At 43.7% G+C, this 26208-nt stretch overlaps 1 protein-coding gene across 1 annotated transcript in view; it reads left to right on the top strand.

The window, feature by feature from the left end:
* The window catches only part of LOC120908557 (diacylglycerol kinase eta), a 49091-nt gene that overhangs the window by 7708 nt on the left and 15175 nt on the right, over positions 1-26208 (top strand). The window contains exon 3 of the mRNA XM_040319706.1: positions 23478-23558. Within this exon, the coding sequence (XP_040175640.1) occupies positions 23478-23558 (81 nt within the window). The remainder of the gene's footprint in view (positions 1-23477; positions 23559-26208) is intronic.

Consider the following 26208-nt stretch of genomic DNA (forward strand, 5'->3'; position numbering starts at 1 on the left):
ACGGTTTATTTCTCCAGCCCGTTAAATCGGTGAAGTGTAGCTGCACTAATGCCTAAGAATAGATTGCAAGAGCGTGAGACCGTGGTTAACCGACGACTAATGAGCAATCGCGAACACGGCACTGCATCGTAGCAGCGACGAATACTGTGCAATAGCATCACAACACATGGAAGGTTTTTTTATGGCATTACCATTAGCAGCCACCACGTGTGCTGATGTGTCGTTGGTGAGCGTTGGCAAAGGTATTGCAAATAAAAATAATCAATCACTTTAAAACGGTTAAAGTTTGTTCGGTTAAAGTGGGCCTGAAATGCAATACTCAATGGCAATGCTGCTGCCACTCGCACGAGTCTCGTCATACAGTTTGTTTATTATATTGCCTCCGGTTTAATCTGGTATCTGTTACCGTGAAGCAGAGCAGAAGCAGATGAAAGAGAAAATGCTTCATTCATTGCATATTTTTACTGCATAACGGACTGAATAATCACACGTGTGAGGGTGATATTTGGCGGTTCATTTTTTCTCTTTTCAATTGTACAGTACTGTTAATTAACAGTAATAAATTTTCAAAGAGAACAGAGCAATGTGCCTTTCGATGAATTGCAGAACTGTGATTATGATCACAGGCTTGTCGTAATGGAATGTAGTACAGTATGAAATTACAGGTATTGATTTTTAAATATAGCAATACTAATTATAAAATACATGAGTTGTGCATTCATTAAAAGATCCTGGAATATAATTGTTATATGAATATATTTACTGTCAATACTCTGAACAAGATCGACATTCATTAAACTGTCTATAATTAAATGACAAAAACCTTAAAACTGCTTGCACACTTTGTTTATTTTATTAAATACATGCATTGCTTAAATCTCATCTATTGTGTGTATTAGTGATAGTATTACTTTTGTAGTATGGTTTATATGAATTAAAGCTGTTTAATACCCTGTATTTAATTCTTTTGAAACGTACTATTCCACAAAATATGCACGCCCAATTATAAGCGCAAGCAATGTGTTGAATTCTAAGGACTGCATGCGTACCGACGGAAGTCAGCGACCATGCGCCTCCATGCTAAAAGAAGAAAAAAAAACTACACTTGAAAAAGATGGAAGCAAATACTATCGAAAGTGGCTTCCACGTGTATGAATTTTGGTGTAATGGTGCTGTGAAATGGTGCCCGTTTGGGGGGAGCGTTTTAGCTAACGGTAACCACCCACAGTGTCTTCCCCTGCTGCAGCCCGTTACGATGCGATACGGGCAGCTTGGGTTAAAACTACTTCGCTTTCGTGCTACTACCACCACCAAGGGAAAGACCCTACTGGGATGGGAAGCAAGGGCGTAGAAATATCTTTGACACGTGAGCAATCGCACCGGGAACCGGTTCGAAACCGGCGATCGGGGTGGAATTCGACGGCGGAAAGCGAACGCTACCGGCCGTCACAAGCAAGATAAAGAGCTACGCTATGTAAAAGTGGCGCAGAGAGATCGAGCATGAGCGAGTGCCTGCACCACGAGCAACACACCGTACACCGTAGTCTCACGGCAGAGCGTTACTTTTCCTTTGCCACTGGTGCGAAATTTGGGAGCGAAGGCTACACGCTGCTGGAAAATGAGTGCAAAAATGGAAACGATCGCGAATGCGGGGTACGTGCAAGTGGAGCACACTCAGCGGTACGCGATGGTCGAGTGGCAGGCAGACGAAAGTCTCGTGACCGTCGTGCTACGAAGCGTACACATCGATCTGCGTTGCTGCGAGAGGAAGGAAAAGAAGGCAGCCGACGACAACTCGCTACGCCGTGCACAGGAGACGAGCGTAATCGTAATCATGTGTTGCGCATCGTAAAAAAGGCGGACTAGCGAACGGGGACCAGCGTAAAAAGTGGGAGAAAGCGGACAGGAATAAGGTATAGACAGCAGGGTAGTGGTATCGATTAGGGTAGTGGGTTTTTTGTTTGTTTGTTTGTTCATATTTCTCCCTGCCTTCCTCCAGTATGGTTTGGTAAGTTTTTGACCTTTGAGAAGTTAGTAAAAAAGAGCGACCCGGAGCAACTGGGAGATACAGAGAGAAAGAGAGACTGGATGAGGTTCGAATAAGTGGGAACGAGTGACACAGTTGTAGAGAGACGCTGCGAAACAAAGATAAAAACACTCATATTACTGATAGCTAGTATATGAAACTGTGAGTATGTAAACGAGAAAATTTGCACCGACTGAGTTGTACAAATTGAGGGTTTTACCTACAGGTTCAACACGAGATTTTAGTGTATTTGGAAGTTGTAACGACCGATTGCTTTACACTGGCATTCCTGGACGAAGAATCAATCATGTCCTTCTATCTGATTTATCAGTTTGAGTTGATGGAGAATGCTTATACTAATTAAACATTAAATAGATTATTAGAAAATACTTACAGGGTTTCCCACGATTTATTGGTTGGTTCCCATCAATTTTTGGTGGGTTCCCATATTTTTTTGGTGCGTTCCCACGATTTTTTGGTCGTTTCCCAGAATTTGTTGGTCCAATTGTATTGATATCCAATTGGAAAATACCAATAAAATATGGGAACGAACCAAAAATCTATAGGATACGACCAAAAAATCGTGGGAACGCACCAATAAATCATGGGAACTGACCAATAAATCGTGGGAAACCCTGTATAACATACATACATATTACGTTTTGTTTTGGGCAAGGTCTAGCCATCCTAAATAATACCGAATCAAAGTTTGGAAAATTTGGAGACTCTCATACACAACATACAGGGTTTCCCACGATTTATTGGTCAGTTCCCATGATTTTTTGGTGCGTTCTCACGATTTTTTGGTCGTATCCCATAGATTTTTGGTTCGTTCCCATAATTTATTGGTATTTTCCGATTGGACATCAATACAATTGCACCAAAAAATTCTGGGAAACGACCAAAAAATCGTGGGAACGCACCAAACAAACATGGGAACCCACCAAAAATTGATGGGAACCAACCAATAAATCGTGAGAAACCCTGTAATAAAATACAAAGAAAAATATACCCACGTAGAAGTAAAGGCAAAATTCCAAAACCCTTTGAAAGGTACACATTTTCCTTTAAGTTAGATACCTACAGCGTTTTACCTGTTATTGAAAGGAATGGAATTTTCTCCTGGTTCGTGGATTTCTAAAGACTCACCAGATTGATGGCAGTTGTATTGATTAAAGTATTCGTTAGTATCTCAATTTAAGCCTTAGATTTAAACTTTTAGGGTATTTTAAAAGCATGTTATAATTGTCAACTCGTACGACTTAACAACATGCCCGTCATGGGTTCAATTCCCAAATGGACCGTGCCGCCATACGTAGGACTGACTATCCTGCTATGGGGGGGGGGGGGGGGAATGAATTAGTCACTGAAAGCCAAGCCCACAAGTGGTTACAGGCAGGCCTTGACCGACATCGGTTGTTGAGCCAAAGAAGAAGAAGAAGTTATAATTGTCATTCAGCTTTTTAAATGTGGATGTCAAACTGTTGCAATGTGAAATACAGAGTCGAACAGAGTGGCCCAGAATTTACAGTAAGCGAGTCAGGATCAAATGTTTTAATAAATTATTCAAATTTTGCAATATTCATCGTGCCAAAGTACGAAAGAAGTTATCGTTACATTCAACAGCTGATAGTTGAGTTTAATTGTTTTGGACGTTACAAATTTCCGATTTAAAGGAATTGTGAATGATGATTGAGGAAAGAAGGTTTCGATTATTAATAACCGCACAAAGTGAATGTTTCATGTCGGTGCTTGCCTATTTTCCGCCTGAATGCCCACCATTCACGAGATGGACGGACGGAGCGTTGTGCGACCTTTGGATCGCTCAGGGAAATACATTACAGCTGCCACAATGTAACGTCTGCGGGCCATTTATGAACATGCTCTCAACTTTTACCATGTTTTATCGTGTAATCGTGTAACTCGTCTGGTTCGGGTGAAATGGGAACAAGAACCATGGGGGCATAGAATACGTAGGAATGGGAGAAAGTTTGTGCTTTATTAAATTGACAAGATGAAAATCCTCGTGTACCGGTGCTCGTTCGGCTCGCCCTCCCGCACCGCTAGATGATAGATGAGGCAGAAGGTGAGTATTGTGCAATTTTGAGGGTTGGCTGCAAAAGTTTTCCATCCGCCAGGCTTATCCTTCTTCGGGGTTTTGACCATCGAAGCATACGTAATAGCGCGAAGCACACGGGTAGCCTGGCGCATTTGGGAAGTTCTAATGCTGTATGTGGCTCAGATGTCACACCGGTAAACTTCATCTCGGATGGTATTATAGAGCGAGCAAGAGAGAAAGAGAGAGAGAGAAAATACCATTTACAACTGACACGGACGAGTATCGAACATAAAAGCTACAGCGAAAGGTTGGCGAATGAAAAATGGACGGTAATATACGAGTAGAGCTAGGGCAACAGCATAAAGCATGATGGTCGGGCCAAAAAGGTTCCGTCGCCCGGTGTGCGGTTCGTTTTGTAACTGTTGGATTAGGTTCACCGTGCTCGTACCGTGACCTGAGCTACTTCATTTTAAGGTGTATGTGTGTACGGACGTTTGCCGCGTTTGCCTGTCGTTTCGGGCCAGCCCGTTTTGGGCGCGAACTCTTTACCGAACGCACTCGAGCGAGCGTGTGACTAACGATCCCCGAAAAATTTACTCTACCCTTTCCGGTTGGGCGGTTGAAGGAGGCGGAAAATTTCGGGAAAACTCATCTCCCGATGCGATGATGCTGTTATGTACTGCCTGGCCCCTATCCGCGCTTCCTGTATCCTCCTTTGCTTTGGATTTTCCCACGTTTTTCCCACGTTCAACAGAGAGTGAGAGTGAGAGAGTACACTTTTTCCTTGCCACTCTGGGAGAGGATTCGGGCGCACGAACGGCAGCAGCAGCTCGAAAAGGACGACCAGTACTATCCAAACGACAATGGTTGCTCTTTCGCTCGTACACACAGAGATGCGTAACTTCACCGGTGCGGTTTCGCTTTCACCGTTTTGTTTTCCCGATCCTATCCTACCCGACCACAGACCCATCCGGACAGAGCCATCTTCTCTTTGCAGTGGTGGTTCGCAGAGGTTTGGCTCTCTGCTCCACCACTGTGCAATGATTTCGCGCGCTGGAGCGGAGAGTCGGATCCGAAGCGAATCTCTCCCAAAACCCATACCGTGGCCGGATGCGATGTGGTTGCCGCAGTACCGCCAGGAAAGAATCAAAACTAGAACGCTTGCCCTGGTCGCCAGTCAGTGCAGAAACAGGATTCTAGCGAGTCGCGCTAGCCTAACCAAAACTGCGCACAGTCACCGCCTTCATCGGGCACGAAGCTTGCCCCAGGCCAGCCAACGTTACACACGGGACCGGGACCACGTCGGTGTGTTTCGCAGCGGTAGAAGAGGAATTGTTCGCACGGGTTTGCTCATCCAAAACGTGCACGTGGCCGACAGCTAGCAGAAGCTGTGTCAAGCAGGACAATCAGGAACTTCTTGGCGCTCGAAGTGAAACCCGCCGGCAAACGGGACAAGTTTAAGGGCGCATGTAAGTGATGCTGTAGTAGAACATTGTGCAATCTTGGTGAACCATCGTTAGAAAGCGTGTCATCGTGCAGTGCCAACAATCGTTCGAGAGGGAGAATATTTTCCGTGAAATATATCGAACGTGAGAAGAATTGTGTGTGTGTGTGTTTTACACTACGTCTGATCTTTTAGCAACTCGGAATTACGAACATAAAAAAACGATGCCATTAAGCAAAATTCTAAACATTTTAAAAATAAATTAACACTCTTCCGTAAGCAATATCAGCGCAAAACTGTAGCCTGTAGTGAGCACCGTAATATACGTAGGTACCAAATCCTCTATCGCCAAAACCACAAAACAGTGAATGCCTTTTCTCAAACTGAAGCCTCCAACAAACTAACCGAATCAAGTATAAAATCAAAGCCTAGCTATATTAAGCATTAGTGATACGTTAAGTCGTTGCTGTTATACCCGTATAGCTGTTCAATCAATCATCTCACTAGTAGTGACCTTCTAAAGTATGATACATATATAAACAATAATCGAACCTACAAAAGACAACCTATTCTAACTAGCGCTAGAATCGCTCCACAAAAGTAAAACAATTGAAGAAAGAAACACTTTATTATTGTGCGTTATTTCTACAAAAAAGAAAACCTGAGAGGAAAATGTTTAAGACGCTGGCTGTAAAAAGTCATTAAAAAAGAATTTCTGCCAAACTGATGTTTTTGATGGACAAGTTTTTAACGCGAATGTGTAATCGGCCGTATAAGAACAACATCGGTTAACGGTAGTGAGTGTTTGAAAGTTACATAAAATGAAAATAACTGATGCTAAGGCACAGTGCAAAACTTATTCTTCTTAGACAGTGTATGTGTGTGTGTGTTGTTAGAAGTTTTGCTAATAGTTGTAGCCGATGTGGTAGTTTGTAGAAGTTATATGGACGTCTGCAGCTGTAATTTCAAAAATCTGAGACCATTTTAAAGCAGCGCAAAAATTATTTTCGTGCTTTGAAGGTGAGTGCACCAAATTGATGTAAAATGTTGGGGGTAAGAGCATTTATCGGGCGGTAAGATCGCTTAAGAGGATTATGCATGCAGCGAAGTTGACACAAATAGCTGTTTGAATGATGGTGAAAGAAGTATTTAAATGTTTCAATGTTTAAATTAGTATCATACCATTTACCGAGGGTAAAAGGTACATACTTAAGACACAATATAATTGCAAAATGTAGCTTCGTTCCTTTGTTTGATGAAGGATATACCTACCTATGATTGGATACAGCCCCAAAGCCCGAACGGTGTGCTCGCAAACGTTCACTCGTGTGCATCGGTTTGTGTCAGCTCAATGAACATCGTGAAGCATAACATTATTTTTCACCGAATGAAGGTGGTGAACCCGTTGCACGGTTTTCGATTTTCGATTAATACTAACGCACAGGTATGGGGGACACGGGCATGAAGTGTAGCGCATCCCACACCTCGTGGGGTGAAGATGTTCCCGAGCGCTCGAGCGCCCGTAGTAGCTGTGTAATCCACGGGCGTACCTTTTTCAAAGCGGTCCACCGTTTCCCCTCAGCATGGTCGGCATCTCGATTGAAGATTATCAATGCGTAAAATGTAGGTACGCTAAAATAATTGGATATTACTATTGATTTTTATAAGCGCTTACCGGCTAAACCGGCCGATGCTTGCGATTAGAGAGCGGAGAAGAAAAAGAAACCCAACGATCGATTCGGAGCTGCTGTATTTATTTATCTTTTGAGTGAGGCAGCATCAGCAAATGGTAGCGAAAGCGGATGGTAAAGGCGGAGGTTGTGCTGACCCGTGCAAAAGATAATGCTGCGGCAAGAAAAGCATCGACACACGAGTGCGAAAAGCGAATCGATTTCGAACGCATCACTTCATTGACCCTTTTCATGGAGCGGTTTGATCATCAGGCAGAACAGAAAAACCATGATCCGTTCCTTCACAAATCGTTTAACGATCGGAAAATCATCCCGAGATAAGAGGGTTAGATGATATTGGACGTGGATCTAAAAGGTGCGATGGCAGGATAGTGAAGTAACACGGAATAAAATTCGATGAAATGTGAAAACAAAAAAAAAAAACAAGTAAAATTGGTAAAATGATCGACAAGCGAATTTTCAAGACACCGATATCTTTCGCCGTTGATATAGCGGGCAGGATGTACTCTTTTCAAACAATGCTGCTTATTCGACGACCAGTGTTCGATAGTTTTGATAGTGTTTTTGATAACCAATTGATTGACGGAACTAGGGCATGGCGTGCTGCTAATTGGTTCGTCGCTTTGCGTACCTAAGGCTTAACGAAAAGTGTTCTGTACTTCCGAATGCAAACAAGACCGCAACAATTACTCACACTACCTTGAGCGCTGCCGTATCCGTTGGACATTTGTTCAATTAATATTTCAGTACTCTCGCTAATGACGTAACAAGCTGATGCGCTTCCGTGGGCCTACGATCTGTGCCATGTGACCTATACTGTTCGCATCATTACGCCTCCGCCCGCGCACAGACCGGTACGATATCCTGCGAATGTTGGATCGAATGCAGGACGGCTTTACCAGTATTCATGAATTTATGAACGTGCTACTTTAGGGGCAAACGTACCCAGAGCACATCTTCGCTCTGTGGTACTGACAGGCTGACAGTATACTTTTTTGTTTTGTTTCGAGCGATAGCATTACCATACGTAAGGTGCTCTGGGGCTGCCCGCCAACTACAGCGACGGAACAGCTCACATAAACAAAACAACAATGTTTATGCATATTGAATGAATATTGATTCATTCTTGCTCCAAGTGGTACAACCGAAACGTGAGATAGATCCAAACGTGAACGAATTTCCTTCTTCGCTCAAGTAAAAGTCGCGATGGGGCGAGATGCATGGGTTAGAAGTTGTGCGAGTGTTTCAGACTGTACCACTTGTCCCGCTTGTGTGTTACGTTAGTGCAGATTGAGCAACCATCTTTACCGAATGGTGATGCGAAAAGAGATTGTGCGTTGCGGCCATCGCCCAACCAGCAGTCGTGAGAGAATTTGCAGCTAAAATAAACAGGAAAAAACCGTTCCAGAGCCTTCATCATTCGTGCACTGTTTCGACGTTCCTTTGCGAGTCAGGTGGCAATGGTTGGCGGTGGCATAGCATATATGCCGAGATGCCTATAATCGTTGCTCAGGACACAATGCACGAGTACAATGAAGGGCTAATAGCATTGCAAGGTAATGAAAATTGATGGAAAAAACATTTCCCACCCATTTGTTCCGCTTTATGTATCTCCCCAGGCACGCCACCGCCGCGCCTCGGTCTACGAGGGGCTATACGCTGTGTGCATTGTTTGAGCAAACGCTATTGTGTATCCTTCAGTTGGCAACACAAAAGTGCGATTATTGTTCTGGGGAAAGAGAGAAAAAAGAATGCCAAGTGCACCTATCTTCATTAGTTTGCTGTTTGTTTCAGACCGGGCATGATTGTATACATGCACCATAAACCGGTGGGGCTGCAAGATGCTATCAATTTCATCGCCCGTTTCTATGGCCACAGGCAAAGTGTGGACGGACGGACAAAGTAGACATCTGTGGATGAACCCACCCGCCCCCACAGTGAGCACCGCCAAAACACATCAACACACTCCCCGGCACATCCGCCGGTGGTCTAATAAATGACCTAAATAGCTGTACCAGCTGACCTCAATTGCGACCTCGACGCGCAAAGGTCTCGCTGGACCGGACTGGAGCAGGATATTTGGCACTGAGCATCACGCCAGCGCGCTCTGCTCCCACTCTTGTCTCTTTCGTTGCTCGATTGGCCTTGCGATTAGATGAGATGAACCAAAATGGGATGTGTGTGTGTGTGTGTGTGTGTTAGCAAGCAAGATGATCTAATTACTTGGTGTCGCGTCACACTACCCGATGCGGTGCGTACCGTTGTGCCCCTTTTTCAATCAATCAAAATGGTCCCATGCCTCCCTTAATGGCGTGCTATAATTTCCTTTCATTTCCTTGCTTGTTTGTTTCCAGCCTGAAAATGGTTTTCCCCGCGGAAACTAGCGAAGAAATTGAATTGGGAAATTGCGTTCGGGTAACATATTGCATCACTTAGCTATTGCCTGCAATGGTGATAAATTGGAAGCTGACTCTCAATCAAATGAATCGTTTATATCGCGTTGTAAAGCATGCGCAAGGAAGGACAATGTATAGGTCTTGAGGATAGGGAATTGGTTCGCTCATAGTCTTTTCGCTACGCAGAAACACCCACTGTACGGTGTGGCTGCGGGCCATCGGGGCTAAAGCTTGATGGATTACCCGCTGCAGAAATCTCAACCGGCCAATGTTGAGAGCTGCTTGCTCAGTGCGCATAGTTTCCTAAACATTCTTACTGACGTAAAGTAAGGTACAGTTATTAATAGTTAATACCTCCCGGAAACGCCTATAAATAATATCTGCCGCAAGGAGCGAGTGTTGTTGTACGGTGATGGTAGAATCCTTCCAGTGATGTATTGTTGTGTCGGTCACCTTCCTCGACGCAATCGCCTTTTTGATATGATACTCCGAATGTGTACGTGTGTGTGTTTGATTGTCTTACAGATATGTATTTTCGAATGTGTCCAAAATTGCTTTTCGTCGGAAAACCATTATACCCAGCGTTTAATGCTGAATGAATGGATGGATAGAATGAGCGTGGCCAGCTTCCTCATACGGTATCTGCGCGAGTCTGTGTCGCATAAAATCAATCACACGTGGATGATTAAATGTGTAGCTAGTTTTCCATGAACTTCCTTTATTGTTCCATTAGTAATAGAATAGAAGACAGCGACAGGCCAGCGAAAATTGATCCTTCTGCCTGCAAATTGTTTTGCTTCTATGTTAACGTATTTTATGCTACTTACTTGGGCTGTCTCTTATTCCTGAACGTAGTTATTTATTTTTATTGGTGTATTTTTGATTGGTACATTTTAAAGAATTTGTGAACATTTACAAATTTAAAGCCCGCATTTTTAAAGGATTTTTAAGTATACGCGAAAAAGTCCTCACACATCGTTAAATAGTTTGTTTCCGCATGATCAATCCGTACTGTACCATCGTGCTGCTGATAGATTGATACAACAAATTCTACCTGTTGTAGACATACGGCATAACGCTTGGGGTGGAGCAAAAGCCACAAAAGAAATGCATCACCTTCGAAGGAACGGGAGGAAACAAGATTGGCCAGGCAGCAAGATTGGGTGCCGTGTTTTTATAACGGGATGTGCACGGCATGTACGGCACTGCCACATCCCGGCACAAACCAAGCGCTTTGATCCGGTGTAATTGACTTTGTATGAAATTTCTAGCCGAAAGCATTGAACTTCAAACATTCCATTGGTTTTCCATTTGTATCCAATTTTTCGGTTTCTCTTATTTCTTTTCTTTCTTTTTTTTGAGTTTGTGGCGTTAGGAAGGGCTGCCATCTCCCGGTCAGCGACTGTAGGGACGGTATCGGCCGCAGACAGGTTCGATATTCGATTCCGCGTATTTTAGCCGCCTGGAGACTCGTGTATTTGATAACAGCCCCGCAAATATTGATGTTTGCCATAAAGTCAATTCCTATTTTTACCTTCGCTCCGATCGGTTTTCGCGGAACTGTTTAAACCAAAAAGGTACAGCATGCAATGTTGAAATTGAATTCATGTGGTTTCAACAGATGTGTTTGAGCACGGCGTTAGAGTGTAAGCGCATTGGAAACACTGCAAACGCAACCACGGTCATCACGAGATGTGTGTAACGCACACTGCTGATTAAAGGTACGGGAAAGCAGCAACTACTGTGTGCTACTATATAGCATTCTGTGCATTCGTGTTTCTTTACTTACTCCCGGTGAAGCTTTGCTAAAAGGTAAGAGTGAAGAGAAAGATTAACCTACTCAAAAACACTCACCGGATGTAAATTCACAACGAAATGCAATCAAAACTCGTTTGCCAACTGTCGGACACTATCCCAAGCCGGTATTAGATGGGAATCACCATCATAACTCATGGCGCGCATTTCTTGGTACGAATATTCTCCCAGCCATGGAACGGTAAATGTCAATAATGGCGTCAGTTTCCCAGAAATATCCTCTTCCAACTCTCGCTCAACCTTCACAGCCCAACAAATGACTCGGCCCTTGGCCTTTCGTCACTTCTGGGATGCATTATGGGTGGCTTGATAAGGTTTCACGACTCTCGGTGGGCAGGTAAAGTATGCACAACTTGTAACCGTATCGGTTGAGTTACAGTTTAGTAGTAGTGTTGTGCGTGAGGAGGTGAGGAGATACGGGGCGAAATGTTCATAATATGATATTAGAAAGTTCTGCATTGGGTTTCTTGTTGTTTCTGTTGCCTCGTTTTCTTTGGTAATGTGAATTCATACGGCATTTCCCACCGTTGGCAGCTTGTTGCAGAGACCCAAAACCCAAACCAAACACGGCCATGAATGTCACTCTTGCGTCATTCCCCGCGTGCTCCTCTCGTGTATGTGTATTTGGGCGATGGGCAAAAGTTATCCTGCTCTCGGCAACACGGCAACCACTGATATCCGAAAGGTTGTAGTTTTTCGTGTATATTTTTATGATGCCATAATTGGAACGGTGTACCACGATAAGGTATGGCGATGAGCCGCTGTTCGAGGTGTTTCTATCATGTGCACGGTCCCAAAATATGCTCCCATGGAATCGGCGTCACCAAAGGGATTGTTTAGGGCTGAGCGTGGAGGTTTGAACCTAGTGTACTTGATTGTATTTTCACTCTGAACTTAACTTCACGGGTGGAAGGACGTGATGTAGAAAACGGGTGGAAATTTATGTTTGGGACCGATAGGAAACCATTCCCAATTTGCACCGGTGGTTCATAGTGGGAAATGATTGTAGTGTGGTTTACTCTTTTGGTTTATTTTTTCATGTCGTTCTATAGAATCGACATGCTTAGTAGGGATGAACAAGAATCTAATGCTAAAAAAAGTCGTTTATACATACATTCGGGTAAATCAATGTACCATAGTGTAATCGTAACTGAGTTGACATCTTGATTCGTAATACCACGTGACATCTGTTGCAAATGGAATCGGGAAGCTCAGTCACACGCTTAAATAGCTCATTGATAAACAATTCGATGTAAATCCCACTAGCAAACCATTCGTCAAACAACGCTCGACGCGCTTGTTTCCATCAACTCTTGTCTAAACAACCATTATCTGTTCTTTGGCTCGGTAGCTTGACTACAACTTCGGACAGTTCCTTTGTATGCTGTGCTTGAAGCAATCAAGCTCACCATGGTGTAGAAATGATGACGGCACTATCGATCGGAAATTAGAGTGTTTGCTAAATTGAAATCCCTTCCCACAAAGCATCGTTACCGTGCCGTGCACATCACGGCTGTGCTGCTGACGACGCAACAGAGCATAAGTCTGATAGTAAAGTTTTATGCCTGAGCAGCGCACTGTGATGCGGTGCCTGGTAGGAGCGATACGACCGGGCAGAGCGCAATCTTCCCGGCTGCGTTAGCTAAAGTTCAAACTGCACAACAACCAATTCGTGCATGCTTGATGTGTTGCATGTCGCTTACCATCGCTTACACAAACGAAGTGCTGAATTCAATTTCTGCTCTATTTGTGAAACGGCACGGGTAACGATCGACCTATGTAAACGTTCTGACAAAATGGTTCTTATCGGCATATCGCTGTTACAAGTTTAGCGAAGCGATAACAAACATCAAGTTGAGTTGCAATCACCGATATATTTATGTGTGTGTGTATCTGCGTTTGCGAGCATACGAGGTTAGCAATCGAAAATCGTTATTATATCAGTTGATTTATAGCTAAGTGAAGTTATTAACGTAACACAACGCCAGTAAACAATGAAAACCAGATTACGACGTAATATTTCATTTATGGGTTTCATTCTTTATACAAAAGAATGAAAGAAACAAGCCATAAACTATAGAATATCAATAAAGTTATCAAATAGAATGAAAATACATTAGAGGTGAAGCAGAGCTTGGTCGGAAAGTTATAAAGCATTATAATAAATAATATAGTAGTGGAACATGTTTAGCTCCCATAGTTGAGTGGTTCGTACTTTATATTGGAACGTTCAAATTCAATTCAGCTGGGAATATGTTTACTTCATGCTAACATTACAAGCAAGTCCGATGATTTCTCACTTTGTTATCCTCCTCCCTTCGAGTTCAACAAGTTAACACACACATTTAATTTAGCTTCACGTGCAAAAGGTGTCGAATAAAGCATAGCTCAAACCACTTTTCAGCCAACGGTTGCATGGTATCATAAATCGATCAATTTTTATCGCCAAATTTGCCTTTTTCCGTGTCGCAGCCACGGCAGGAGGTGGATGAGCAAGATGAAAAATTGCTTGCAAACAGGAAATTAAATTTACACCGATATCGAACGGGGCTTGAAGGGAAAGGAAGAAGCGATCCGTTCCTGATACGGAAGAAGATGGCGGTCGGAACAGGATGCAACCGGGGTTTGAACGGATAAATCCGTAAAGAATGTTCTAGGTTTCTCAAATTGGTTTGATCGGGAAATGTTACGTACAAAAACGTGAAAGAACATTTGCAAGAGGATTAGTTTGGTGGACATGTTTCAGAAGGACATTATGGAATTATTCAAAATGATAATAAACTTTACGCTATGCTGAGTGTGTTATCTATTTGTGATTCCTGTGATCTATTTGTGAATATTTGCTAGGAGTGGTACTGGAAACGTTAAGTTCTTTTTAATAATTTATGCTTTCGAATAGAGCAGCAGCTTTCTATACCCACACCATGTTCGTGTGTAGGAACTTTAGTTGCCCAAGGAACATTTAATATAATCCCAACAAACAAGCGTCTTTCTAAAGCTAACCACAAGGTCGGACTACCCATTTGTAATAATTTTCCCCGTGCAAAAGGTCCGACTAATACAATGTATCGCTGAGATGTTGTACCCTTAGTTCGTAAAAAGCTTGCTTTAACTTTCACGTACTATCGGAGGCTGCCGAAAAGTGTGTGTTTATTTATGCATACTTTTTCGGAAACGAAAATGGAGCCTGTGGTCTTCATTGCTTGGTTGTACATAGAGCCGTCGCTATAATGCGGAAAGAACCCATTTCCTTTGAAACTGAGCGAATCCTTTCGCTGGTTCGGCGAATCCCTTGGTTGGGTTGGCGAAAGTTGGGACAGCATTTAGTCGCTTTTTTACATTCACCTTACCAAGACACCAACATCAAACACAGCCCGAACTTCTGGTGCTGACTTTCGTGCTCCGTTCGTGCTAGCGGCAGAGCGAAAACGAAAAACCTTCAGAACCATTGACACCGCCGGAGCACACTGATTAAAACGCAAATGCCCTCGGAGGGGCTCGACCACAGTTGTGTGGGAAGGAAAGTTTAGCTGCGTGCGTAAAGATTACACCGTGCGTTTGGTGCAAACTGTGTGTGTGGCTTGGTAGAACCGCAGCATTAGCCCGAAGCCGAAGACAAGCTACCAACTTTGCTTTTGCCTTTAGTCACTGGCTGTAATTGCCAGGCGTTGAAAGTAATTTCCATTTCAATCATTGCCTACCGCACTGTGTTCCCTTCTTAATTCGGGGCTCTATTTCGTAAACATCGATGTCAAAACCTGTTATCTGTAATGCTGGCAGAGCACGAATATTATTTATTTCCCCTTCTTGCTCATCGCTGCACGCGTGAAGGGAGGGATGATGGGAACGCGGACGCAGATGTTGATGAATATTGTGTCATCGTAATTTTGGTAAATAACTCGTGCAATCACCCTTCTCTTTTTGCTCCCTATACAAAGCGTACACACAAACACACACATTTTGCGCTTTGTGAAGAAAGCTTTTAAAATTATTAATTCAATTTCCAACCCAGGCAACTGAGAAAGGTTTCCCGACAGCACGGTAACAGATAAAAGGTTCCCCTTGGCTCAACCGTCGATGATTAATAAACGAGAGTGGCGGAATAAATGAACGCTTTGATTTCGGCTGGCGGGAGTTGGCCCCAAAAAGCAGGGGCAAGCTTTTGAAAGGTTTTCGTTCTGGTCGACATCGCTCCAATATCGGTGTTAGAAATCGGATGAAAGATCTCTGCTGATACCTTCCGTCTAGTGTGTCTTGTTGGAGCTCTTTTCTCCACATCTTTAAAAGCTGCTTAAAAATATTAGCGTATTAGCGTACCACGCTGATGAGGGGATTAATTCAAGGGCATTGAATTGTACACGACCTCTAGCAATGATTCAAATACCTGACCAGCCAGCTTACTGGAAACAATCTTTCATGTGAAGACAGCTAACCAATATGGCGAGGTTGGCCTTTTCGTCACCGGAAAACCAAAGCTGTATGCAACGGCATAAATAATGCTTATGATGGATATGTTGCTTGTAGCGGTTGGTTTGGAATACGCAAATTCACTTAATTTCGAAACGTTTCACCGTACTCCTTTAGCTCTTTGTGCTGCAGGGCACGTACAATAAATAGGGGCCAAAGTGTTTGCTTTAAATTAACTTCTATCGATGGGAAGGTAGCGGTTACGCCGGGAGATTCCACCAGTGCGTGACTATGAGATGAAGGAATGGAAAGAAGAACAAAACAGTAAGTAAAAATGCGGGAAATCACTAGGGCGATACCGCCCAGCAGCTCTGGTGACCGGCGTGCGGTTTTGCATTATGATTTGACAATTTAGCACGATCGATACTCTTGATAAACGATCTTAACGAGGGAAAAATGGTTGTCATAGGAAAAATATGTGTCCGTATTGTTCTCATCCCTCCTCATCTTTCAGTTAACTACTAGCTCTCTCTCTTTCTCTCTCTCTCTATCTCTCTCTCTCTCTCTCTCTCTCTCTCTCTATCCATCTGACACGAACGCACCGAGACGAAGCATATTTATACCCGTACTTTGTAAATAACTTTCCTTTCACTCGATAAAACCTGCACCCTGCTCCGTCCGCATATTGGAAAATCAACAGGCGATGTTTTCAAACTGTTGTGAGGCTTTCCAAGCTACCCATTTTAAGCTCTTATTTGCAGAACGGCCGAGAAAGACAGCAAGAGAGATAGCTACCTTCGGTAAATTGGTGCGTTCCCAGGGGATTATATTTTAAATACCTTTGCATCTTTATCGACGTTCTGTAAAACGAGAGCATGTTCCAGGATGGTGCTATCGTTGCCGGGCGTTGGCGTAGTCCTAATGTGTTGCTGCAGCATTATAGGGCATTGCTCTCTGCACAAGAAACAGGCAAAAGTGGAAGCTTCCGGACCGACTTCTACACCGTACCAAACGCTGTACGGTGGGGACATGACTCTCGGGGGAAATGTTCCATTCGAAGCATAAAATGGTGATGAAAAGTGGTTGACAGAAATTGGCTACGATTCTTACGTTCATATGAAGTACGGAGGAGAGCATATGAGGCCGAAACACAAAAAATACAGACGCAGATCGCAACCGATGGTGACAAAACGGTGGCCATATTAAGAGTTTTATCTAATGGTTTGTACAAGCTTCACTGATTTTTATCCAAGTTATAAGCTTTGAGATTGTGAGCGATATCTGAGTTGTATTACCTATTTTCTTCCCTTTTCTTGCCGATACAACGTCATCCGTATTAAAGAGCTCATAAAAATCTTTAAGTGAAGGTTTCTAACAAAGAAACACACGAGGAAAGTGTCTCGAAGGCTCAGTTTTCAAATGAAAAGAGACATTGGTGTTTCTTGGTAGTTGCATTGGGATTAAAAGCCAAGTTGTACGTAGAACACGTGGGAAAATAATCCCAAAAGGCGCGTTACTGTGAATAAGATAGTACGTACGTAAGCACGTTTGCTTCACAATGTGGTTTGATTTGGTTTTGTTTGGAATTCCTGTGTAAAGGTTAGATTAATTACATTCAAGCCTAAAACATCGTTTTCATTTTTGTCAAATTCGGTTAGGGTTTCATGGTGAAAATGTAAGAAACATATTTAGAAAGTGTCCTACACCTTAATAAAATCTCCTTGTCGAAGATTAGTACTACGAAAATTTGTGAATAGTGGAAGCACTATTGTCTTCAAAGATCCAATTCAATTCAATCAATTCTTTCAAAACTAAATAGCCAAAACACACTTTTACGGCTACCCGTAACGGAAAGAAGACTGAATTACGTTCGGAAGCTAACCGAATCGGATCCTTGTTGTTCATCATCCGGGTACTCGAACGGCTAGGTTGTAGCGTACCGGCTAATCTGAGTAATAAATATTTAACGAAGCGAATTGGAGTTCTGGGTAAATACATTAGCTTCGGCCAACAGTTTGGCGATGATTGAGTGGGGCGCCTCGCCCGTCTTGGTTTTAGTGGCTAGGCCGGTGACCGTTTGCTCGCAGTCGACCGTTCTGCCCTTTCCGGGTATTTCTTAATTTCGATCGCTTTTTCCACTCCGGCACGGTTGGCACCATTTGGAAAGCGTTATTTCTCCATAGCTTTATTACACACCTGTACAGCCCATCGCGAATTAGGTATGGTGTGATGCTTTCGCTTAAAGGGATTTATGCAATCCTATTCAACGGTAGCCATTGGGGTTGGGAACATACGGTGGTTATGACGTCAAACAAATAATCTTCCCTTGCTCTCCTTTAGACCAGCTACCAGCTCACTGTAGTGCGTGTGTAGAAGATTGCTGAATATGAATGCGCTCACAGACACATACAGCCCCACTTACAGGAAGGAAGGGAAAGCATCGCATTCTCACCTGCAGCGTCCCAGTATAACGTTACATCCGTTTGAAGATTCTCCGCATTGGATGTGGGTGTGTGAAAAGCTGAAAGCCTCGGAGGAATTTTGGCATCCTGACTTTTTTAATTACAATAGCATAAGAGCGATGATTCTTGGGAATTGTTTGGACACAAGCATCCCTCAAAAATGCCTTTGGCCAAGCAGGAAGCTCGCAATGTAATATGTTAGTTATGGAGATGTTTGAACAAAATATTTTTAATATTACGAGTGGAAGTAAATGAATTTATCAAGAAATGTAAGTAAAACAGAGAAAATTCATTCTTGTCTTGGTCAATCATCAGTAAAATATTCTCATTTGCATTACTTTACGAAACAAAATGGTGATGATTCCTTATTGCATCTACATTATACAACGAAATTAGTATCTTCCGATGACCATTCTGAAATGGAATAAATTGTAATGTTAAAAACACACACAAACTTTCATATAACCACAAACACTCGCTAGAAGCTGTACGTGAGAATATAGTGATGTAGGTACCGAAATAGAAGTTTTCCCACCTGCGGCTTGGCAAGATGACAATCCGTTCCCTGACATGGCAGGTGACAGTCGGGCTCGGGCAGAAAACTAGGTCGTTTGCCGTTTTTCCCTGTTGAGCTTTGGAAAGGAACGGTATATCGAGCCTTGCCGAGAGGCTTGTTATTCAACGGCGAACCCGGAGAAGTTGAAAAATTAAATAAAAGCATCGCCCGAACGTCCCTAAGCGTGGTCCATTGTTTGTAAAGGAGCGTTCGAGAAAGGCTACGCTTTCTGGTTCCCATGTTAAATGCCCGATGTACAGTGCTTGTTGGTGATGTTTCTTTTAAATTTAGCTGATGCTACTTTCCAGAACGGGTGCACAGAGACAAACAGAAAGAAAGGACAAGCTGTTAGTATAAATAATCAACACTAAACGAAATGAAAAATGATTATTCGCGTAAAGCAAAATTAAACGACATTAGAGGCGGGCAGTTAGTGGAAACTGGGCAAAGACGGAAACTGCCAGTTAAAAGGCAGCCAGCCGCCTACGTGTGCTTTACAAAGTAGCAAACCCCTTTCCGTTGAACGTGTTACAGCACAAAAGTTTCTCTACTACAGCATCCTAACGGCAAACATCCGCTCGATACGACCGGAAGTTCCTACCAAATCACTTGTACTAACGGATTTTCGTTCGTTGTAGGTCGCGTGCTAGAGTGCAGTGACGACCGAACGAACTATTCGCATCAAATTAATTCCAAAGAACGATTGTAACTTTCTACCAGCGAACGGATTTTATGGGGCGTTTTGTTCAGTCGTTCTTGTGTGTTTGAGTTGTTTGTGAGTGTTGTTTTTTTTTTGTTTTTGTTTTGTTTTGCTTGTCTTCACCGCTAACCTTCACGGCGAAAGCTTGAGCTGGGAGCTTTTCAAGCACGAGCGGTAGCATTTTCAGCGTGAGAAGATTTCCTCGTCCCCAGAGGTGCTAGAGCGCGTATAAGCGGGAAAACATCACCCAACAGTGAGGTGGGATTTCCCTTACTTTTTCTACTACCTCAGCAAAGCGTGCTCCAGTTTCGTACATCAGTCGTGAAAGTTGATGCCACCATTAGTGAAATTTAATATAGGGAGTCGAAAATTGAATTACACGCCATCGCCTCCTCGTAATGGAAGGTGTGAGTGTGTGTGTGAGAGAGGGAGAGAGAGAGAGAGAGAGAAAGAAAGAGAAAAAGAGAGAGAGAGGGAGAGAAGAAAGTCATAGACAGAATAAATTTAAGCAGATGAAGAAGGAAAAAAGAGACAGAGAGATTGATTCCAGTCCCGCACAGGATTGGCGAAGGCATCCAGTGTACCGTGCGCCTCCACTATTGCCTCTAATTCCCACAGAAACGTATCCAAACCTTCCCAAAGGTGAGGTGAGGTAAGTCTTCGTTTACGCGTTTGCGATTTTGCGCCGCTTACTGTCGCCCGCTTCTAAACATCACGCACAGGCAATGGGAGACGATTCGAGGTTTACTACACCAGCAACGACCGCACGGTGTGTCTTTGATGCGCACCGTTCACGTCCGTCCCTCCGAACCCCACATCCCACTCAGAAGCTAGAATTCTTGGAAGTAACAGAATCCTCCGCCGAAACTAAACGAAAAACGCAATAAAATTGTCCTGTGTCGGGCGGCACCAGGGGTCTGGAATACGGGGCCGACGAGTAGAGCAAGGTGGGAAACGAGCGGGTACGTTCCAAATATGAACGTTACGTGAAGTACGGCACAGCACAGCGATCGTATAATCACGATTTAGTTGCCCCGCTGGAAAGCTGTATCGAACGGCGAACTACGGTGACCCCATGCCGGTCGGTGATTGCGGCAAGAATTATTATTATTTTATTTATATAAATTGGTAATGAAGCAAACAAACACACACACACCAAAGCGCACGGAACATGGTATTGCTTTCAAACGGAGCATGTAGAAAGTTCCCACCCTGGAGAGAGAGCGTAAGAGAGAGAGAGAGAGAGAGAGAGAGAGAGAGAGAGAGAGCGGGCGAAGTGGATGAGCTTATTTTAACTCGTTCTGCCACGAATTACGAAAATTTCAGACCGTTGAGCGTGCCTGGGAAATGGATATATCCAACCATTCGTACATCAACGTTATTCGTTGTGTTTCGTCATACGCGTCTGTATGTGTCTTTGTGCGTAAAAATAAGGAAAGTGAGAAAAATTTGAACATCACAGATTAATTCGTTCGCTGTTCGCGATGGAACCGTTGACTGGCATTTGCTTTGCAATGACGAATAATTTAATGCCATGGTCGGCGAACCTTCGCGATGATGTTTAATTCACCGTGTTCCGTTGGAGGAGTAAATTGAAATACGCCCTCATACAAGGGGACATTTTTCACATATATTATGACAAATCACATTTGAAGTGGTATTAATATCAATCTCTATAAAAGATGAACACAAAGGCCTGATCTGGATAGTGTGTTCTCCAATTTCTTGGACCCCAACAAACCCATAACATTGAACAGAGGATGTTGTTCAAACATTAACTTACACGTGTAAAGTACGTAAGATTAAAGCCTCTATTTATAAAAACAATTTTTATGGCTTATGGAGAAAATAAAGGAAATAAAAAGCTGTCATACAGCTCTAATTTCCTTGAAGGTTTGCTAGCTTATCAATCACACGACAGCGCAAAGAAAACCAAAGTGCTGTCCAGTCCTCAATAATATAATCTGTGCCATAACGTGAGAACGATTGTGGGAACAGATGTGGACAAAAGGATTCATGGTAGTCAGCAAACAGCCCCCACCGAGCACCAGGTGTTGATAAGCATCAATAACAGCTAATAAAGACATTCCTTTACGGGATGGTAGTTCGGAAGCCATATGGTGTGTCGTTGGGTTAATTGGTAATATTGTACGCAGCATTGGTGATTGGCTAGTAAATGCCTGGTCATATGTTGTACGCTATTCCTATATCTTTTGATGCACGACGTTAAAAACGTACGCCAATGGAAACTATGCCACTTAAGATTCTACTATTGCGCGGGTATTGTGAAGTAGTTTTCCCGTGCTTGAACGGCCCTCACCCTCTCAAGACACTCGCTCTACGCTCGCTGAACAGTGCTTGACTTTGAGTGGTTGTGATCGCGAGCACCGCCATCACCATCATCCACTGCTGTTGTGTGTTGAAAGCTCTTTCCCCATGCACATCCTCCGCTAATCCTAAAAAGTGTTTGTTTTGAAGTACACGGCGCTCAAGGATACACGTTGGCTAATAAACGTGCTAATGGACCCGATTTGGCGTGGAAAATCGCGTAAAAAAGCACATATTTACATAATGAACGGCTATCGTGTAGCCGCCGGGTCGCGGTTCCCATTCGTCTCGACAAGTTTGTGGGTGCGGGAAGCATCTTTTACCATGCCGGATCATTAAAACGGTGCCTTCTCCGCGCGGCTGCTTTATGATACCCGCCGGCGGTTTGCTTTATTTGTACCATTTCCCATTTTCGGCCGGTCAAACCAGCATCCTCCGGCGCTCAGCGGTACCGGCACCGGGCTCGTTGATCTTTATTTACTGACATTTTCTGTTGAAAATGACCTTCATGGGATGGGTAGCAGCGGGCTCCAGCTAGCGACAGGGAGTAAATAACGCACCGACCAGCCAAGAGATTATTCATTCAAAAGGCAATCGGATAAGAATTGCTAATTAAAACTTTTCTCTCGCTCTCGCTTTCGATCCGGACGCTGCGTGCCTTCTCACTCGTTTGCGGAGCGGGAGTGCTTATTTATCGCCCTTGGATCTGTCAAGTGTCCTATGTCCGAACGGCATCCACACCCGGTGCCTAGCGAACCGATATTGCAAGAAGGAACTTTTGCCAGATAACAAACTTAAGACCTCCGCCGTGCACGGGGCCTAAACGGGACACCTCCCGGGCACTTACGGGAATCCTTACGCAAACCACTTCAGCTAAGGCAGTGCGGTAACTTCCACTCTGGCGCCACAAACCATCGAGCACAGCGGAGTCGCATTGTTGAGGATTTGGAATAAGTGGCGAGTTGTGCGTAGATTGTATGCTCTCTCGCTCTCGCTCTCTCTCTCTCTCTCCTTATCTCTCTGTCTGCCTCTCTCTTTTCTATCATCCCTGCATACACCACTGATCCCAAATCACTCGATTATACGGCTCAAAGTGAACTTTATTCTTTACGAGCGCGCTCGCGCAAATCTAATTAACAAACCGTAAATTGACATTTTATGTGTTTTTCGCCGGTCCTGAAGGAAGGTTTATTTAGCGTACTTTACGACTGTTGGTATCGAGCACTTTCCTCGCCGTGCCATCGAATGATCTGCTCAAAGCTTTAGCTCAAACAGAAAAACAAACGGATACGACCGAGCTTCGTCAGTCCAAAATTAAAACGTTGATTTTTAAGGGCTAGCCATCAAACGTTCGGTCTGGGTGGGAGGGGGATGATAATAGAATCACCATCAAAATAGGACGGACCACCTTAACCTCACCCATACACTCTCTTTCTCATGCTCATACAAAACCTAATGAATCTACTGCTTCAAAAATCGGGCGCACAAACTGAATGCTAATTGACGGTACAATTTGTTCCGGAAAACTTTGTCCTCAAGTTGTGTTTGACGTTTTTTTTTTGTTGTTTCCTTTTCTCCATTCCCTATTTTCAGAGTGATCTTTTCGATGAAATCGACCTCTCCAACCTGTGCTTCGCCGAGTGCAGTACGAAGAATGCTAACCATAGCTTCCAGGTAAGTTTGTCACGCAATTGAAGAAACACTGTTCCGTATCGATTTCTTCGGTGTAATTTAAACTGGCGTTTTCTTTTCGTTTTATTTCACGGCTTTGGGGTTTCCGAGTAAAAATACAGCAAAGCTATAAACGGTGTAAAACATATAATCAATTAGTTTTGCAATGTTCGCGGCCGTGTTTCTCGTGGCTGTTTTTGTACCGGCAGTGGTTGTAACAAAAAGATATTAAAACATCCATTACACAGTTCATTAAATTGTTCGGCTACAATCTCCACTGTTTATGGGAGATGTGGTCTACTTTTTTGATGCTGGATTTGCGAACTAATGATCAAAGTTTAATAACGCAAAAGGAAAAGGTTCAGCTTTACTGCCAGTGCCTTTGAGAGTTGCCGTTTTTTCCCTCTGCTGCCTAAGCACAGCATGTAAATTCTTGACATTGCCAAAAACCAAACCAAAGAAGAATGATTTCCCCGGAATGGTCTAAACGTCGCTCATGGAAGCGGCCGTCTCGACCGGAACATTTGCAGCGTCGACATCAAAGCTGGAAAAGCAATAAAAAAAACACTGCACTTGTCCCGGATCTTGACATTGTCGCTCGTCTAGCATCTTTCTGAAGAGTTCATTACGAACCATCAAATGCTGCTTGATGTCGCCATCATCCCGCTGTCGCGTTTCGTCGGCGCGCTGTCGGCGAGACGAGGAAAACGCAAAGGACAAGCAAAAGCTCTTCACCATCATCCCCATAATGCGTGCGTTTTGTTGTTCGGATGTTCGGTTGTCGGGGTGGATACACAACGGGCCCAAAAAAAGATTGCTTGCAGTGCAGTAGGAAAGACAAAGCATTCACGAGATTTTATTAGACCCGTGTTCGTCTTTTGCTCCTTACATCTGTTTGTTTCATACTAACACATACGCTCGAGGTCGAGTATCACAGTGTCTTTCCGACGCACCATTAGCACCGTTGAGCACCTTGGGGAAGAGCATAAAGTCGTCAGCGTAAACCCTTTATTGCACCCAAACCTTCGCGCGTGGGCTTTCAGTTTTCCTGCGAGTCTCAATAGACTCGGTGTATTTCGGTTGCCAATGTGACGATAAACTATGGTATGGATTAACGACACGCACACACACACATACCCATTGGTAATACATTTCCGATACAGTGCTTGAGCGTGGTGTTAACAATGTGCTTTTATGACGCGTTTAATGCGGCTAGAGTGGCTAGATGGTTCGAAAATTACGGAGCGGAAGTGTGTGTAGTTGTGGAAAGTTTACTTACTTATTAGGTGATATATCCAGTTCGCCACTTTTTGACTTTGACCGTAGTGACTGAAACGGTTCCATGGTATCGCGTAATCGTCTGGCATGATGCATTACTATTAAATGCCTCACATGGGACCTTTTACGTCACAAATTGTTCCAGGATTTTAACAGCGCTCGTGTGGCAAGAACTTCAAACGTTCAGGGCCGATTTGGAGATTTGAAATTCTTTCATTCGAACTTGACGTATTCTAAGCTACAGTCTCCCATTTGTAGATGAGCTGTACGCCACTTTTATATCACATTTTACTGTTTAACCCGTAATTATCTTCTGGTTGAAAATTCTTTAGGTGGGACTAAGAGCCGTACGAGAACCGCATGTGAATGAAGGATTTATTATGATTGTTTAGTTTAGGGACGTTTTATGCAAGTCCACGACCTGCACCATGTGAGAAATGCTCCCCAGACGATTATTTACTGCTGATTAATCTGTTTGAGCATGACAGGAAATGTGAAAGACCACAACGCGTCATAAGGTTAATCTAGTCAGTTCCTAGTTAATCAAGCCAGTGTGGAATGAGTTCTAGTTAACTGCATCCGATTTGATTGGAGCATATTTTCATGCTACAGCAGTATTTATTTGCCGTACATATTTAATCCTTTGTCCCTGAAATCAACGCTACGATGTCACTGTCAAGAACGTGAAACAGCACTTACACTCGACACTGGCAGGCATCATATGTACAATCATTGGCGCACAATGCTGCTTCGCACCGCTCGCTGCAGTTCATTGAAACAATCATCACACGTCGAATGTACTGCCATTCCTTCTTGTCAGTCTCCCATTGCTTTCGCTACAACAAAACCCTCCGCAAAGCTACTTTTCGAAACGCTACATAAAACGCCATAAAATGGCAATGCCAGACCACTCGGGAGCTCGTTTCTATCTGTCATCTAGACAGCGAATTTACGCGCTTGCTGGCATCGGAGTCGAAACGCAAATAGTACAAAAAAGCCGGCGCCGGTGGGAAAAGAGCAAACGGCAGGCACGGTAGACCTTTACCATACCATTGAAAACACACCATGAATAGAAAGAGGAAACACGGCGAAAAACAAATATGGCAAACCTAACCGGAGCTCCTGCTTATCATGATGGGCCTCGGTCGTACCTTACGGTCGGATTGTAGTCCGCATCGCGCGGTCGCGCACAGGAAAGCACAGGGTGCCGTTGGACGGAGAGGCCGAGATTAAACATTCTACACGGCACGGATCCACACCGTTGTGGTCTAGTTAGCTCGAGCTGTTGTTTGTAATTTACCGCCCGTATTTCCATGGGATTTTTTTTGTGCACGTTCCCGAACGGGCCAGGAAGGGTGAAAAAAACATCTAGCGG

The sequence above is a fragment of the Anopheles arabiensis genome, chromosome 2 (assembly GCF_016920715.1).
Source record: "Anopheles arabiensis isolate DONGOLA chromosome 2, AaraD3, whole genome shotgun sequence".
In the NCBI taxonomy this organism is placed as follows: domain Eukaryota; kingdom Metazoa; phylum Arthropoda; class Insecta; order Diptera; family Culicidae; genus Anopheles; species Anopheles arabiensis.